This window comes from Myodes glareolus, chromosome 14, assembly GCF_982192425.1.
Source record: "Myodes glareolus chromosome 14, mMyoGla1.1, whole genome shotgun sequence".
NCBI classification, from domain to species: Eukaryota; Metazoa; Chordata; class Mammalia; order Rodentia; family Cricetidae; genus Myodes; species Myodes glareolus.
Window position 1 is genome coordinate 66,979,074 of NC_142039.1, and position 18,292 is coordinate 66,997,365.

At 45.5% G+C, this 18,292-nt stretch overlaps 1 protein-coding gene across 1 annotated transcript in view; it reads right to left on the minus strand.

The window, feature by feature from the left end:
• Positions 1 to 1,305: 1,305 nt before the first annotated feature.
• Positions 1,306 to 18,292, minus strand: part of Shc3 (SHC adaptor protein 3) — a 133,359-nt gene continuing 116,372 nt past the window's right edge. The window contains exon 12 of the mRNA XM_048447578.3: positions 1,306 to 8,847. Coding sequence (XP_048303535.2) covers positions 8,719 to 8,847 — 129 coding nt within the window. The 3' untranslated portion in view covers positions 1,306 to 8,718. The remainder of the gene's footprint in view (positions 8,848 to 18,292) is intronic.

Below are 18,292 nucleotides of genomic sequence, written 5' to 3' on the forward strand. Positions count from 1 at the left end.
GTAGAGGCCAGAGGTTGAGGTTGGGTGTCTTGCTCTGCTACTCTGCCCCTTATGTTCTGAGACGGAGCCCCTCACTGAACCAGAAGCTGCCCGCCTGGTTAGATTAACTGGCCAGCAAGCCCCCGGTATCTGCCTTCCTCCTGCTGGGATTACAGACACAAACTGCCGAGTGTGGCTTTTCCATAGGCACAAGGCATCCCCCAGGGAGCCATTTCCCAGCCTAGGTCCCCTGTTTTGGAGAATGGTAATAGCCCCTTTATAGGGGAGAAATTATAAAATAAAAGCATTGTCCAAGCAGAGGGCATCAGAATGGGCGGCCTTTGTCCGTGCCATGCAAGACAGGTAAGCAAGTCAGTGCCAGCCCTCGGAATTGGCTCTCTGCCTCACAAGTTCTAACTTTTATTACTTTTTATTTATTTATTAAAAATTTCCACCTCCTCCCTGTCTCCCTTTTCCTTCCCCCTTCCCACCTCCCCCTCTCTCTATCTAGTCCTAAGAGCAGTCAGGGTTCCCTGCCCCGTGGGAAGTCCAAGGTCCTCCCGGCTCCATCCAGGTCTATAAAGGTGAGCATCCAAACAGACCAGGCTCCCACAAAGTCAGTCCATGCAGTAGAATCAAAACCCAGTGTCATTGTCCTTGGCTTCTCAGTCAGCCTTCATTGCCAGCCACATTCAGAGTGTCCAGTTTGATCACATGCTCCATCCCTCCCAGTCCAGCTGGGCTTGGTGAGCTCCCATTAGATCAGTTCCACCGTCTCAGTGGGTGGACGCACCCCTCTTGGTCCTGACTTCCTTGCTCATGTTCTCCTTCCTTCTGCTCCTCATGGGAGATAAAGACGGAGACCCACATAAGTTCTAACTTTTAGCCTCTAACCTGAATCCTACAAGAGGATCCATGTTTGACCCAATGCTTCATTGAGTACAATTGTTATAACCTGTAGTTAGAAGTCCCCAGGGCAGCCTTTCCACTGTGAGCTCTGTCCTTCTCTGCCCAGAGCCATCTGTGTTCCAGATCACAATGCTGGTGGGAGTCTTTGGAAGTGTTTCTGCCAAGTCACCCTTTCTTCTTCCAAGGAAAAGCAAAACGGCTGCTTTCTAGAGAAAACTTCCAATCTATCCTCCTGTCTTCTCTGAAGCATTACAAGATCCAGGGCCGGGGAGTTGGCTTGCCACCAAACCTGATGGCCTGAGTTAGATCCCCAGGACCCACACGCCAGGAGAGCGCTGACTCCCACAGGTTGTCCCCCAACTTCTATAGAGGCATGAATGGCATTGGACAAACGTAAGTTCCGTCATGCAAACAAGAGACACTTTCACAGTAGCCTTTATTGCCAACAGACTCACACCTATAGTCACTGAAACAATTAACTGTTTAAAAATGGTCGCTTCTCTCAATCTTTGAGCCAGGGTTATTCTGTGCTGGGAACAAGCCGTTCACAGAAATGGAACAAGGTTGCTTTTTATAGAAAATGTCTAATTACATCACTGGTTCCATGCTTTGGAAACTGTATGGACAAGTGCAAACTTCATCACCCAAATGATTTCAGTGTCTAAGTCAGAGGTTCATGGGGGCTGCTATGGAAACCGGAATGCATGGATGTCTGTCCAGATGATGAAGGCACGTATTCCAGTACCTAGTGATAACAAGAAGAGCAGCATTGTCTAGAGTAGTCGGCCTGCCCCCTGCCGTACCTGGGCCATGAGGAGGGGATGCTATACACTGAGTCCACTTGGTTATCCCAGAAGCTTGGGTGTGGTGTGTCAGGCCCATGGCGAAGGGCATGAGACATCAGTCCCCCAAAGAGCAAGATGGAGTCCCTAGCGGTAAGGCAGTTCAAGCCAATTACCTATGTCTGTTGTATCTTGGGATCTCCAAATGTTCACCGAATCACATAAGTTTTATCATAGAAAAATATTAGAAAACTTGAAATTGGTTTTATATTTCTGCTCCTCGTGGGTGACTTAGGAAGTCAATTCCATGCCGGTATCAAAGTAGAAGGATGTGGGCTGGCCACAGGCCCAGACAGATCGCTGTTACAGTAACTGTGTCTCACAGAGGTTAACAGAAACAAAATAATTCCAAATATTCATATATCAATATGTATGGCCATCCAAATGCTTTTGAAAAACTATTAAATACCTTGTTATACAATACATTTATGCTGAGCTGTCTCCTAATCCGGGGTCTTTAAACATCAAATGTTTAATTCTGAATACAAAGAAACGCACATAATTTTACAATCCTCCGAAACAAGTTATATCCAGAAGTTGTTGAATAGAGAACAGTCAATTTGACAATTCACACATAGTGTTAAAAAAAAAAGAAGAAGAAGAAGAAACTCCTCGCCCAAGCCTGGTTAGTCCACTCTTCCCTGCCTTATGAGCTGTCATTTGACTCCAATGTTAGTGGCTTTGGTTGTGGGAAAGTTTTGTGGATGCAGTGTGAACCGGGGTACAGTGTGAATTGGTACTTTGGGAGGTTCACTCCACAGGATGGTTCACTATGCACGATGGGTAATAAAGCTGTTCATTTCCCGTGGTTTCTCTCTTTCACCCTAAGACAAGAATCATACGTGTGTTTTGGGGGGTCTCAGGGATTCACTCACCCAGGGCATCTGAGTGAGAGGAAAAGCAGGTCCTCAGTCTGTCCTCGACATCCCGCTGACATCAGCAGTTTCCATGCAGGGTTGCAGCTTGAACTTTTGCTCCCTTTTCTGCGTCGCAGGCTCCACAGCGCCACCTACTGTGCAAAGCCTTCAGAGCCCCCAGCTCAGTCCTGACCCTAACTGGGTGTGGGGACACCAGCCCTGAAAGACCTCCTGCACTCTCCCCACTGTGTGTGTCAGAGGTGGGGTTCCCAGAGTTCCTCCAGGGCCTGTTACATAGGACACAATATACAAAGGTGGCCAGGAAGGCTGGCAAGCCAAGTCTGGCTGTGCCGGAGTCAGGAAAGATGTGGGTCTGCAGGTGTTTCATCTGCTCTTCTTTTTTCAATCTAACATCTGCCCCTTCCTTGTCTTCTGCTGACTGCTCCCCACCCTGTTTAATTCTGCTGAGACATGGCCTGATATAGCCCTGGTTGGCCCTGAACTTCCGATCCTCCAGCCTCTACTGCGCAAAATGCTGGGATTACAGACATGCCTGGCTATAGCTGGCTGGCTCTCCCTCTGCCTTGGCCCACAGTGACACGCCTCCCTCACTCTCCTTGCAACCCATTCCTCCCGTTTGTGCGCCACAGTCTCACAATTCCACAGCACCCAGAACCTTGTTCCCTGGGTCTGCTGAGAGCCCATTAATCCCCGATCTCTTGATGCCATTTTGATTTACAGTTGTGCGCGTTAGAAAAGCCCAGAGGCTCAGGACACCCAGTACAGGGTTGAGCTGGAGGCGCACATGCCATCTGAATCGAGGGAATTTTGTGTCTGTGTATAACACGCATGCGCAGCTCACACTCTGGTATAAAGTTGCGAGCTGTGTTTTTTCCTGGCTGCCATCAGATGTGCCAGTTTTCAAACAGTGCCTTTGCCGCTCGCAAACTTATAAATATTCATAAATCCCATTATAAATGCATCTTGTCGGGCAGATGGCATTTTATCTGCCAGCTACGCTTGCAGGGGGTTACAAGTACTTATTAGTTCTTCATCTTTAAATTCACAGTATGGACCTGGGATCTATGACACAAAATGGTGTGAAAAATTCTTCATAAAAAAGTGGGGGTGGGGCAGGGAAGTGGGGGCTGCCAGTAAAAGTCAAGGAAGGGTTGGAGACTCTCGCCAGTCCCTGTCAAAGCCGAGACCCCTAGCATCGGCACATCCTCAAACTGAAAAATGCAAGTATGCACCCCGCACTCTAGGCCCACTGAGTGGGGAGCTCGAGGGGCAGAACCCTGAAATCTTTGTGTGGGCTAAGCAGCCTGGTGCTTCAATATCTGCCTTCCGCTCTGAGACTGTTTATTGTAAACACCAGCCTCGCCCCAGCATGTCCCAGCTTGCAGAGCGTGCGTGGGTGTACACGGGCAGGGCAGAAATCGCTGGAGATAGCCTTCCACTCGTGTTGGCTGCGGTGGAGCTCCTCCCCGCCCTCTCCATGACCTCAGGTCCAGGTCTGCTCCCAAGGCTCAGCAGCAGGTAGATGCCCCGGGTGTACACTTTGTGGAAACATACTCCACAATGCAACCATTCCTTATTAGCCAGTTCCCTCCTGACTCCTAGGATCATTTCCAAAATATCCAGAACGCATCTGATGCCTCCTTTTGGGAGAACATCAGTGATGTCACCAACCGTAAATCCTGTTTCTCATGCGAATTGCTCAGTCCTTCATGTGTTTTGAAATGGACGGCTTGTTGCCTCCATAGAGTGAGCTACATGTTTGAGCCTCAGGGGGCCTTAGTAAGTCCTGGGTTCTTTCCTAGATCTGGCACTGACCACTGCCATCCACTGCCTGACTCAGTTTCTTCACCTGAAAAACAAGGCCCCTCCAAGACAGCTGAGCTGCCTTGGAAACATGTCCATTATCCCAGGCAAAGCCACGAGTTTTAGGTTTGTAATATGTTCCAGGAGTGGGGTTTATCTGCGCTTTCTTGGAAAGGGCTTCAAATGTTTCCTAAGAACTAGCATCACACGGATTTGTCTGGGCACGTGGTCTCTTTTGCAATCCTTCTAGCCTCCTCCTACTTAAAATCTGGCTGTCGCCATGCACAGAGCTGTTTATAGATGGCATGGCATGTCTGGCCTGTGGGGGAGAAGAGAAATGGTTCTTGTGAATGAAGAACCCCAGGAAGTCACCTTCCATGCACTTCGCGTGGTTATCAGTTCATACCACTCCTTGAGGAAAGCCCTAGGGTAGGCAGGCGCTACAGCTCAGAGAACCCACCCAGCAGCCACAGCCACACTGTTCTACTTGCGCTGGCGCTGAGCTTCGCTGCTGTGGCCACTGCTGCGCCATTATCGCAGCCAAGTTGAGTTTCTACTCAATTTACTCCATCAAGAAGAGGACGTGATACTGGCTCTAACATGGAAATGAGGTGTCCACTCTACAACCACGCCCCAAAGGAAGGAAGCCTCCCAGGTGTCTGATGCCAAGGGGAAAGCTTCCTTTTGGAAAAGTGGGCATTTTCAGGACACCAGGGTGGACATGGAGCCTGGACACCTGGCAATTGTGACCTGAAGTCTACAGGCTTTGGAGAATTCATTCTCCCTTGTCCTTTCCTCCTTTCCAATCTAGACTTTTCCCTCCACTCATGGTTCACCACAGCCTTCACAGTGCCTCTGTGAAGGAGGTTGCCAGGAGAACCTCCCGGTTGCCACATGTGGCCTATTTGGCATCAATCCATCCGAGATGGCCTGTAACAGATAGCTGCTCATCGAGGCTGAGCAGGCACCCAGCTCTTGGTCCTTTAAATACAAAAAGGACATATGGGAATGTAAGTGTAGATTTAAGATTGAGCTATTTAAATATGGCATTAGCAGATTGCCTACCTTAGGGTGGAGGGAGAAGTTCAGAGCCAACCTAGACGATGATGAACAGCCCCATGAGAGGCCCAGCCAGCCTTGCCAGTATGGAGAGGTTATTTGAAGCGCAGCTAACTCTCCCAGGAGAGCGTGGAAGGAGGGACTAGGCGGGGGGCTTCAGGGCCACTGTGCAAGAGCAGACACACTGCTTTAAGGCTGCTGAGCTCCATCATGCACCACTAATAGATGCAGAGTTCTGGGTGGTATGGCAGGATGCCCGAAGAAGGAGCACAGGATCCAGGCACACTGTGCATGCTCACACCTGGTATAGACTGTGCCTGGGAGTCAAAGGCCTGAATGCACAATACAGTGTTGTTCTGCCTGGAGTTGCTACTGTGTAGCCTGTAACCCTGCTCAGGCAGATATGGGCTGGAAACCAAGGGAAGAGGAGCCCAGGCTCAAAGAAGAGGCTCTTTGGGGTTTGACTCCAAGCTCTGGCCTCGAAGCACAGACTAGCAGACAGCTGTGCACAGAAAATGCTGAGTGAGCAGAATGGTTCTTCTGTTAGCTGACCAAGGAACCTGAAGTGAGCCTCAGTTTCCCCATGTGTAAATGATATTTGAGAGAATGTCCCATCACATACACAGTGTTTGTAGAAGGAAGTAATAAGCCTGTGTGACTTCTGACATGCTTCATATGGAATACAGGTCAGACCATGGCTGCCATGGGCACCCTCTACAGCCTACCCTGTGTTGGAAAGACTTTCCTAAGCATACATACGTCCAGCCTGCAATCTGAGATCAAAATTACATATTCTGAATTAAAATGGAAAAGAAAAACATTGGTCCCGATACTTTAAATTTTCTAAATGGATTCCTATAAACCCTATCACCCTGACTTCAGAGGAAGCAAATGTAACTTCTGAGTGCAGCTTTTTAACTTCCCTGGAGAGGAGAACAAAACGATGGGGGTGCCTCACGGTCTGGAACACTTTACGGGTGACTTGAACACAGGCATTTCAGCCTTGCACAAAGTGGAATTCAAGAATGGGGGGAAAGGGCAATTACACATATTTTTGTAAGCAGTCTATATTCATACACAGGAGCAGCAAGACCTGCATGTAGGTGCACAAGGCATAGCCTCCTGAGAGGCAGAGTGCAGGGTGACTCTTAGGAGTACCCCAAAGCCTATGTGTATGGTAACAGGGAGAGAGCCTGAGCCAGGGGCTGCCAGTGTATCTGCTCATCTCCAGGGCTTCATCCACATTCAGGTGGCAGTAGGATGGTGAGTATTAATGCCAGGCTCCCCAGAATTCTAGTTCTAGAATATTCTACTGCCAACTCAGATTCAGTGGGTCCTCACAGGGTAAAAACTGCAAAGAAGTGTTCATGTACAGAGCCTGGGATCTTCTCCACCCAGACTCACCGTTAGCACCTAACTGACTACACAGCAGCAAAAGCAGGGTTCACATGCTTAGCATTAGAGCCATGCAGAACCCTGATTTGCCTAATGATTAGGTTTCCATTTAACTACTTTTTAAAAAATATTTTCATACGTATGGGTTTTTTGCTTGTAAGTGTGTATAGGCATCATGTGCCTACTTGGTACCTATGGAGGCCAGCAGAGGAGATAGATACCCTGGATGCAAGTTACAGTTGTGAGCTGCCATGTGGGTGCTGGGAACTGAACTTAAGTCCTCTAGGAGAGTAGTCAGTGTTCTTAAATACTAGACCCCCTCTCTACACCCCTCCACACACAATTCCTCTTAAATCAACCAGTTTATGACCATTCAACCCTAAAATGTACAGAGTCCTAGCTTACTGGCCGGGTTGCCACACACATGGGATCTCACAGGGACCAGCGGCCAGGCTGTAGTCTTATGAGGAGGTGCCAACCAGCAAATGCATCATCTGCCTGTGTTTGCTAAGTCACAGACTGATCACAACCTTTTTTTAAAAAAAAAAAAAAAGTCATAGACACAGCCAACTTTGAAAGATGAAATCACCCCTCATGAATCAACAGCTTCTGAGCTGGGAGAAAAAGGGTCAAGACAGAGGGCCATGGGCTTGGTTACTTTTCATTGGGCTACTGAGAAAATGTGGAGAGGAGGGGAGATGGCTTACCATCCCTCACTCCAGCTAGTACCAAAGGCTTTGGAGCCTGGTGCTGAGCATACACGGAAATGGGAGGAACAGACAGTGGGTGTGTCTCGAAGGTTCAATTCTGGGCAGTAGCTGGTACCTGCCTTGCAGGGTTCTTACCCATGCCTTTTGTTCTACTGAATACAAGAGGTAGGTGGGAGGCCATCTCACCAGGACGTTCCCTGCACAGTCTGTGGCGAGCACACTGGCTCGAAGGACATGCAGACCTGGAACACATTCCACATCCTGCCTTTCGCAGACATTCATTCTATCACTACGCTGACGAAAGCAAAGGAAGCGTCAACTAGAGCTCTTAAGCCTTATTGTGTACCATCCTGGGCCTCAAATGAATGCCACAAATCCACACACACACACAATCAGGGTTAAAGGTGACAGGTCCCCATGACCCAAACAACATGGGTCTAACATGACCTAAAACATGACCCAGGAAAAGAGGCAGAGTACCACCTGATTTGGAGTGGGACTTTAGTGGGTCATCATGAGACAGAAAACTCACTTCCATGGCGTCAATCTGGGGCATGGGAGGCAGCACCCAGGAAGCCAGAACTGGAGGAGGCACCTCCATCTGTGAGCAGAGCTGCAGCCTGGAATCAGCACTCACATGGAGCTGTAGGGCAGGGGCAGATGTTTGGGCAGCATGCTGTCATATTCTATCACAAGTCTGCTTGTCCCGGAGCTGCCAGCTCACCTGCATTCCCCTGTGTTGTGCTTATTATATAGAACTGCAGGCTACACCTTCCTAGCAAAGCTTCCCAGTAGGCCAGTTGAATTCAAAGTTTTGCCTGAACAACTATAGTCAAAATTTGCCTCTCACTAAAAACATACAGCATAGAGCATTCATCTCACATCTTTCTTAGTCTTAAAAAATATAAATATAGGGGCCGTTTGTACAGGATGTGTGGGTATATACACCTCTAATACGCATCTGAGATGTGTGGAACACGTTTATGAAATTTGACCTCAAAGGAAATTTCCCTTGGAGTGGGGGGGGGGGCTTTTGTAAGGGTGATAAGCCCACAGACAGCTGCTCCAGTTCCCATAGGCTGAGAGCAGTGGAGCCCAGGTCCCCTGACCTGGCACAAGGCAGAGGGAGGGCTCTGGGTCAGTTCAGTGCTTCCTCTCCACAGGTTGCTGGAGGCAAAGCTCACTCCCGGCGGACACGATGGGCAGGCCGCTCTCAAGATGGTAGTGGATGAGGTGGCTGATGCTGTCAAAGACCCTGTCCTTCGTCCGGATCTGTGAGGATAAAACAAGCAGAGGTTGAGCAGCTGTGACGAGAAGGAAAGAAAGAACACATTGGTAGAGCTTTCTGGACATCTGACTCTGCCCAGGAAGGCAATGGGGGGAGCAGGCTTCCTGGACCCGAGGACTTACCATGCTTCAGAGATGATTTCTGTACAGACCCTGGTCACTGACAACAGTTGGTCAGCAACAACAGCTGGTGAGAGACAACAGCTGGTGAGCAACAACACCTGGTCAGCAACAACAGCTGGTCAGCGACAACAGCTGGTCAGCGACAACAGCTGGTCAGCGACAACAGCTGGTCAGCGACAACAGCTGGTGAGCAACAACAGCTGGTGAGCGACAACAGCTGGTCAGCGACAACAGCTGGCCAGTGACAACAGCTGGCCAGTGACAACAGCTGGTCAGTTTAGTGTACCTCATCTGTATCTGTCCCTCTGAGACAATTTTTGAACACTTCAATCCACTGCCCTGTGGACACTGCCTGCCTCATTCCTGCTCTCCTTGGCCTCACTGGGACAACAGAAAGGGAGTCCCAACTAATAAAAACAAGAAAATACAATAAAATATTGTTTAGGAAGGAAAACAAAACTGCCTTTGCTTACATACTCCTGCATGGCAGTGAAAACTATCTTTGATCTAATACACAATTAAAGTAAATTTCCAAGATCCTAAGTTAATATGCAAAAGTCGATCACAGGCCAGTGAGATGGCTCAGTGGTCCAAAGGTGACCTAAGTTCAAACCCTGGAACACTTGTGAAAGTGGAGGAAGAGAATCAACCCCACAATGCTGTCCTCTGACCTCCACATACACACCATAGCATGCATGCCCTTTTATACACACACACACACACACACACACACACACATATACCACCTAAAAATAATAAGTAAATAAAAAATGTTAAGTCATTCACTTTCTTCTATTACTAGCAATGACTACATAAAATTTGAAATTTAAAACAAAATACCAATTACATTAACATAAAAAGGTTGGATACTCGGGTATTCAGTGAAATATTTAGGTATAAATTTAGCAAAGTATATAAAGATATATATCAAAAAAGCTACAAAAACTTCATAAAAAAACAAAGAATTCAATAAAAGAGAAAATATTCCTTGTTCATGGATAGCCAGACTATACATCAAAATCACAGTCATTTCCAACCCAGTCTTTAGATCCCATATAATTTCAGTCAAAGTCTTTGCAAACTAAGTTGTTGCTATGAATAATGTTTTGTTTTCTAAAGTTTGTGTGAAGAAGAAAAAGATCTGGAGTAGTCAGCAAAATATGGAAGAAAAGAACAGGATTAGTTTCATGGTCTAACGGCTGGCACTCTGGACTCTGAAAGAGAGGAGCTAATATAGAAAACTGTCATTGCTTCAGGACTTACTATAAAGCTATAGGAAACAAGACAATGAAGGGTTGGTGGAGAGACAGACAAATGCCTCCATGGAACTGAATAGGGAGCTCAGAATGGACCCACTAGATAACAACTAAATTTCAATGAGAGATAAAGTCATACACTGAAGAAAAATGTTAGGTCTAGCCGATGGTCCTAGAACAATTAGACATTCATGTGAAAAAAAAATGACCTTATATCCATTCAAACATTAACCCAATTGTATTAAACAGAAAATCATAAAACTTGTAGAAGATGATACAGGAAAAAATGTAGACAATTAGAATGTTAGATAAGAGAAAATAATGGCATGTTCACAGAGAGGACGCAGGAGCTCTCCCTTCAGAGGGGTTTATTAGGAGGATGGCTCAAGGCCACAGGCAGCCATTACGAAGCCTTAGAGAGGCAAAATATTAGGAGAAAAAGGACACTGTACTACCTTCAATTCTGTCTGGCAAAATTCTGACTCATAGGCCTTCCCTTCTGAGGGGCGCAAGGGAGGTTCAGCGTGACCAAGCCAATGTGCCAAAAGTCAAGAAGATACTGGTGAAGACCATCTACTTAAAGAAAGACAGATAGATTGATACAGAGATAGATAGATAGATAGATAGATAGATAGATAGATAGATAGATAGATACAGAGACAGATAGATAGATGGATAGATACAAAGGAGATAGATAGATAGATACAGAGATAGATAGATACAGAGATAGATAGATAGATACAGAGATAGATAGATACAGAGACAGACAGATAGATAGATAGATAGATAGATAGATAGATAGATAGATAGATAGATACAGAGATAGATACAGAGATACAGAGATAGATACAGAGATAGATAGATAGATAGATACAGAGATAGATAGATACAGAGATAGATAGATAGATAGATAGATAGATAGATAGATAGATAGATAGATAGATAGATAGATAGATAGGGGAAATATAGCAGTCTCTTGGTATCCAAAGAAAATTGGTCCCAAGGTGATAATTTGAATGTAATTTTCCCTGTTGGCTCATAGGCAGTGGTACTATTAGGAGGTGTGGGCTTGTTAGAGTAGGTGTGGCATTGCTGGAGGAAAAGTGTCTCAGTTTGCCTCCTGCTGCCTGTGGATCAAGACACAGAACTCTCAGTTCCTTCTCCAGCACCATGTTTGCATGCATGCGACCATATTTCCTACCATGACGTAATGGACTTGGTGCCTTGTCTCTGAAACTGTAAGCCAGCTCCAATGACATGTCTCACTTATAAGAGTTGTCGTGGTCACGGTGTCTCTTCACAGCAAGAGAAACCTAAGACAACTACAGTCATCAAAATCCAAAGAAGTTCAAGTCCTTTATATAGAAAATAGTTTATTTACCATTTACACAGTATACACACATCCCACCATACACTCAAAACTTATCTCCAGACCACTTGTTGGGTCACAGGCCAGAGGTTGTCCCTCCCCCCTCAGGCTGTATGCCATCCCCACCCCCACAGCTCTATTTCTGGGACAGAACATGATAAAATTGTAACCTTGCAGCCCTCATAGGGAATTCATTTCTCTCCCTTCCACTTGCAGCTGTGAACAAGTCCAGCCTCCAATCTCTGGACCAAGGACAACCTTGAATTATAGCTTCATTCTTATCTAGTGCTTTCTTGACTTCTCGTGCCTGGCATGTAGACCAGGCCAGGCTAGGATATGATATGGAGTTTGCCTCTGGGCCTCACACTGAAATCCTATGAGACTCAGAAACCCCCACTGTCCGTAGGGATGGAAGGTCCTTCCTTCAGGACTCCTTCATGTAGTAGTTTGTCTCTTCTGATGCAGCTCCCTTAAGGACTTTGAAGGTGCTCTCTCTCCCCTCAGGGCCTCATCCTGATGCCTCTGGACCAATGCTCTCTCTCCTGATGATCTATTCTTCCATGTCAAGGTCTGATCCTGACTACCCATGGTCCTGAGTCTCTCTCTCCTAACAAAGGGGAATCCCATCTCAGCTCCCCTTTTCTACAAAACCTGCTGTTCTCCCTAATATTTATAAAGCCATAGGCATAGTTGTGCCCCTGCTGTCTGGGAATAACTGGGATTCTAAGCACTGAGTACAAACAGTGTTCTTCTGAAGTCACAGATAGCCATAGAAGATCCTGTCACAGACAGTTCCACCTTGAAATGGTATCTCAGGGGCTCTGTAGCTGGAGACAACACCAGTCTCTCACCCCAAGAAGATAACTGTCTTCACTCTGTGTCTCCCACAAAACCTTATTGCAGACCTTACCCCGCCAACGGGAGCCCAGACGACCTTAGAAGGTGCCTTGTCTCTGTGAGGCCTCTGGAGTTGGGGTTCAGGCCTTACCCCACCATGGGAACCCAGAAGAACTTAGAAGGTACCCTGTCTCTGTGAGGCCTCTGGAGTTGGGGTGTCATATGCCCACTGGAAGAAGAACCCACAAGAAGAAGGAAGAACTTCAGTTTTCCTGTGAACTGAAACCACTACCTACAGTGTCTCCAAAGCCATCTCCCACCACATTCTCCGTCATCAAAGATAGTATCAGATCCACACACAAAAGGGAAGCCCACAGGGAACACAAAAGTTCCTATACCTTTGTGAAACTCCTCAAGCTCAGAGTCCTGCTAAAGAAGAGGAAGTGGCCACTCCCTATAGCCAGCTTGCCTAGGGAAGAGTCAAGACAGCATGCTAGCCCGCCTGAAAACGCTCCTTGGTGAGGCACCTCTAGAAGCCCTGAGGTAACTGTGCCTTTATCGCCCCCTTGTGGCCAAGTGCACACTGTTAAGGAACTAGAAATTTTCTAGGGGAAAGGGTTCCTTCATCATGCTGTGGTGTCTGGAACAGCAGCTCTGTCACTCAGAACTCTATATGGATGTCACGCTGTGCAGGCCAGGAAGAAGCTGAGAGGGGCAGGCCCGTATCGTGCCAGGAGCTCCTTCCCACCCAGGGCCTTCACTGACAGGGAAGTCACACCAGTCCAGGGCCAGAAGTGACTTGCACAATCATGGTGGGTGGCACCTTCATTTCTGTATTTCTGTACAGTGATCTATGTATAGTCCCCATAAGAGCCATCACCCAAAAAACTGAGCTAAGCTTGAGTCATTGTGTCCAGCAGAGAGACCAGTTCCTGCCACCCTCAGCAAGGATGACATGCAGACTCGTCAGTACTGGGCCTCCAAAGGAATGCCCAGGCAGGAACTTAGCTAATGTTGTCAAGCACCTGACAGGGTTTGTGGAGGTCAGAAGCTGGGAAGAAGATGCCCCACAGCTTGCTGACTGGACACACAATCTGGAACACCTGGTAGGGGGACAGAGACCCCAGCAACCATGGCCTTCATATAGCTTTACTTGTGGTTTGGTGGCATGTCCCACTGATGACAGACAAGTGCAGAAGCTGCCCCTGGCCTGGGCTTTGCAGCAGCAGGGCCTGCACTGACTTTCCCAGTGTGATGGGATTGTTGCCGAGGGAACTCAGTTCAGAACCTCAGAACTTTCTCTGGTCTGTAGGGAGGCCTCTGTTGACCTTCAGTCCAGTCCGCCCTTCCTTCTAGACCTAGCTTCCCTTCCATTGCTGGTTCCAAGGGAAGGGACAGTTGGGCTGTAGACATGGAACACACAGCCCCTGTCTGCACTCATGAAGAAAGAAAACACGCCCTCTGTAGAGAACAATAGTACATTAACTCAGGACCATCCTGAGAGGCGAAGACATTCCAAATCTCTTCTCCCTCCCTGGGTCAGACACCCTGCTCCATAGGCTTTCGTCCTCTCAGCCCGATGTCCATCCCCCTACCCCAGATGTCAGGGATAGACACCAGGAAGGAGAACTGAGCTGTCGCGATGAGGACGCCAACCAACACAGCCCTAGATACAGCCATGAGCACATCCTAGAAACACCACATCACAAAGGGAAGAGACCAATTCTACCTCAGAAAATAAACTGGATACCAGAAAAAATTTAATTCACATATATAACATAAAAAACAAAAGAATTACTACATCCATTAAAACAAAATGTATGCAGATTTCTGGCCAGCAAGGGGCACTGATCCTTTAGCAGAAGATACAATTGAGGGGTAAGTGTGTTCCTGACCCGCCACAGAAGCCCAGTAAGGGAACACACAGTTTTCCCGCCATCCTTATCTCCCTGGGTATTCCGAAGGGGTGGCTTCCCCTAGCTAAGTCCTCTCTCCTCCTACTCCTTCCCCATTTTCAGCCAGGAACCCCTTCCCTTTCTCCCTCCCTTTTTCGGGGCATAAAATCCTCCAACCCAGCCTGTGTGGGCACCACCGGGACAGGACGGTGAGTGCAACCAGGCAGGAGGGAGTTCCTTTGTTTTAATAGCTTGCCTGCAGCAAGGTAAGACTGCAGGCAGGGAGATTTCTTGCCAGCAAGGGGCACTGATCCTGTAGCAGAAGACCCAGTGGAGGGAAGAGCCATTGGAGAGCATCTGAAGGAAGAGATGGGCAGGCGCCAAGGCAAGAACTCCTCCAACAATCTGAAAAACAACATGAAAACACCAGATCCCAGCGATCTTACTACAGAAGGACTTGAATACCCTATTCCAGAAGAAGTGGAAAACAGTGTCATTATGAAAGCAATAGAGTCCCTTAAACAGGGTATGAATAACTCACTTAAAGAAATGGAAGAGAAGTATAACCAAAAGATTGAAGAAATGAGTAAAGAATTGGAAGAGAAGTATAACAAAAAGTTTGAAGAAATGAGTAAATCCGTAAATGAAACCCTGGGAAACCAAGAAAAAACAATCAAACAGGTAATGGAAACAGTTCAAGAACTGAAAACTGAAATGGAGGCAATGAAGAAAACACAAACTGAGGGCCGGCTGACTATGGAAAATCTAGGTAAACAAACAGAGACTTCAGAAACAAGCATAACCAATAGGATACAAGAGATAGAAGAACGAATCTCAGATTATGAAGACACCATAGAGAAAATAAACGCTCTGACCAAAGAAAACAGCAAATCCAACAAATTCTCATCACAAAACATTCAGGAAATCTGGGACATAATAAAAAAAGCCAAATCTAAGAATAATAGGGGTAGAAGAAGGAGAAGAATTGCAGATCAAAGGTCCAGAAAATATATTCAACAAAATTATAGAAGAAAACTTTCCCAACCTAAAGAACGATATTCCTATGAAGGTTCAAGAAGCATACAGAACACCGAATAGACTGGATAAAAAAAAATCCCCTCGCCATATAATAATCAAAACACAAAGCATTCAGATTAAAGAAAGAATATTAGGAGCTGCAAAGGATAAAGGTCAAGTAACTTATAAAGGTAAACCTATCAGACCGGACTTCTCTATGGAAACCATGAAAGCCAGAAGGTCCTGGATAGAGGTACTGCAGAAACTAAGGGACCATGGATGCAAGCCCAGACTACTATACCGAGCCAAGCTATTGTTCACTATCAATGGAGAAAACAAAATAATCCAGGATAAAAACAAATTTAAACAATACATAGCTACAAATCCAGCCTTACAGAAAGTATTAGAAGGAAAATCACAACCCAAGGAATCCAACATTCCCAACACTGCCTACAATAACTCAGACATCTAGCAACCCTTCACAAGCACAACTCAAAGAAGGGAAACACATACACTCTACTACCCTCCCCCCCAAAAAAATAACCAGAGTCAACAACCACTGGTCATTAATATCACCTAATATCAATGGACTCAATTCACCTATAAAAAGGCACAGACTTAGAGATTGGATTCGAAAACAGGATCCAACATTCTGCTGTTTACAAGAAACACACTTCAACCACAAAGACAGACACCTACTCAGAGTAAAGGGTTGGGAAAAGGTTTTCCAAGCAAATGGACCTAAAGAAACAAGCAGGTGTGGCCATTCTAATATCTAACAAAATAGACTTCAAACTAAAATCAATCAGAAGAGATGGAGATGGACATTTCATACTCATAACAGGAACAATTCATCAGGAAGAAGTCTCAATCCTGAATATCTATGCCCCTAATATAAAGCCACCCACTTATGTAAAAGAAACACTTCTAGAACTCAAGGCAGTCATCAAACCACACACACTAATAGTAGGAGACTTCAACACACCTCTCTCACCAATGGACAGGTCAACCAGACAGAAACCTAACAGAGAAATAAGAGAATTATTGGAGGTATTGAATCAAATGGGCTTAACAAACATTTATAGAACATTCCACCCAAATAGGAAAGAATACCTTCTTCTCTGCAGCTCAAGGAATCTTCTCGAAAATTGACCACAAACAAAGCAAACTTCCACACATACAAAAAAATATTAGTAACCACCTGTGTTTTGCCAAATCACCATGGATTAAAGTTAGAATTCAACAACAATGCTACCCCCAGGAAGCCAACAAACTCATGGAAGTTGAACAGTCAACTACTAAATCACCCCTGGGTCAAGGAAGAAATAAAGAAAGAAATTAAAGTCTTCCTTGAATTTAATGAAAATAAAGACACAACATACTCAAACCTATGGGACACTATGAAAGCAGTGCTAAGAGGAAAGTTCATAGCACTAAGTGCCCAATTAAAGAAAATGGAGAAAGCACACATTGGAGACTTAACAGCACACTTGAAAGCTCTAGAAAAAAAAGAAGCTGATTCACCCAGGAGGAGTAGAAGACTGGAAATAATCAAACTGAGGGCTGAAATCAACAAAATAGAAACACAGAAAACAATCCAAAGAATCAATGAAACAAAAAGCTGGTTCTTGGAGAAAATCAACAAGATTGACAAACCCCTATCCAAACTAATCAAACAGCAGAGAGAGAACATGCAAATTAATGAGATCAGAAATGAAAAGGAGGACATAACCACAGACACAGAGGAAATTCAGAGAATCATTAGATCTTACTACAAAAGCCCGTATGCCACAAAAATGGAAAATGTAAAAGAAACGGACATTTTTTTAGATAAGTACCATATACCAAAGTTGAACCAAGACCAGGTGAAAAATCTAAATAGACCTGTCAGTCATGAAGAATTAGAAGCTGTTATCAAAAATCTCCCTACCAAAAAAAAGCCCGGGGCCAGATGGTTTCAATTCAGAATTCTACCAGAACTCCCAGGAAGAGCTAATACCTACACTCTTTAATGTATTTCACGATATAGAAACAGAAGAGTCATTGCCAAACTCTTTTTATGAAGCTACAGTTACCCTGTTACCAAAACCACACAAAGACACAACCAAGAAAGAAAATTACAGGCCAATCTCACTCATGAACATTGACGCGAAAATTCTCAATAAAATACTGGCAAACCGAATCCAAGAACACATTAGAAAAATCATCCATTATGTTCAAGTGGGCTTCATCCCAGAGATGCAGGGCTGGTTCAACATACACAAATCTATCAATGTAATCCATCATATAAATAAACTGAAAGAAAAAACCATATGATCATTTCATTGGATGCTGAAAAAGCATTTGACAAAATTCAACACCCATTTATGATAAAGGTGTTAGAGAGATTGGGGATACAAGGATCATACCTAAATATAATAAAAGCAATTTACAGCAAGCCAACATCTAACATCAAATTGAATGGAGAGAAACTCAAAGCCATTCCACTAAAATCAGGAACACGACAAGGCTGTCCACTCTCTCCATACCTCTTCAATATAGTGCTTGAAGTTCTAGCAATAGCAATAAGACAACATAAGGGGATCAAAGGGATTCGAATTGGAAAGGATGAAGTTAAACTTTCGTTATTTGCAGACGTTATGATAGTGTACATAAGTGACCCCAAAAACTCTACCAAAGAACTCCTACAGCTGATAAACACCTTTAGTAATGTGACAGGATACAAGATCAACTCCAAAAAATCGGTTGCCCTCCTATACACAAAGGATAAAGAAGCAGAGAGGGAAATCAGAGAAACATCACCTTTCACGATAGCCACAAATAGCATAAAATATCGTGGGGTAACTCTAACCAAGGAAGTGAAAGACCTATTTGACAAGAACTTTAAGTCTTTGAAGAAAGAAATTGAGGAGGATACCAGAAAATGGAAAGAC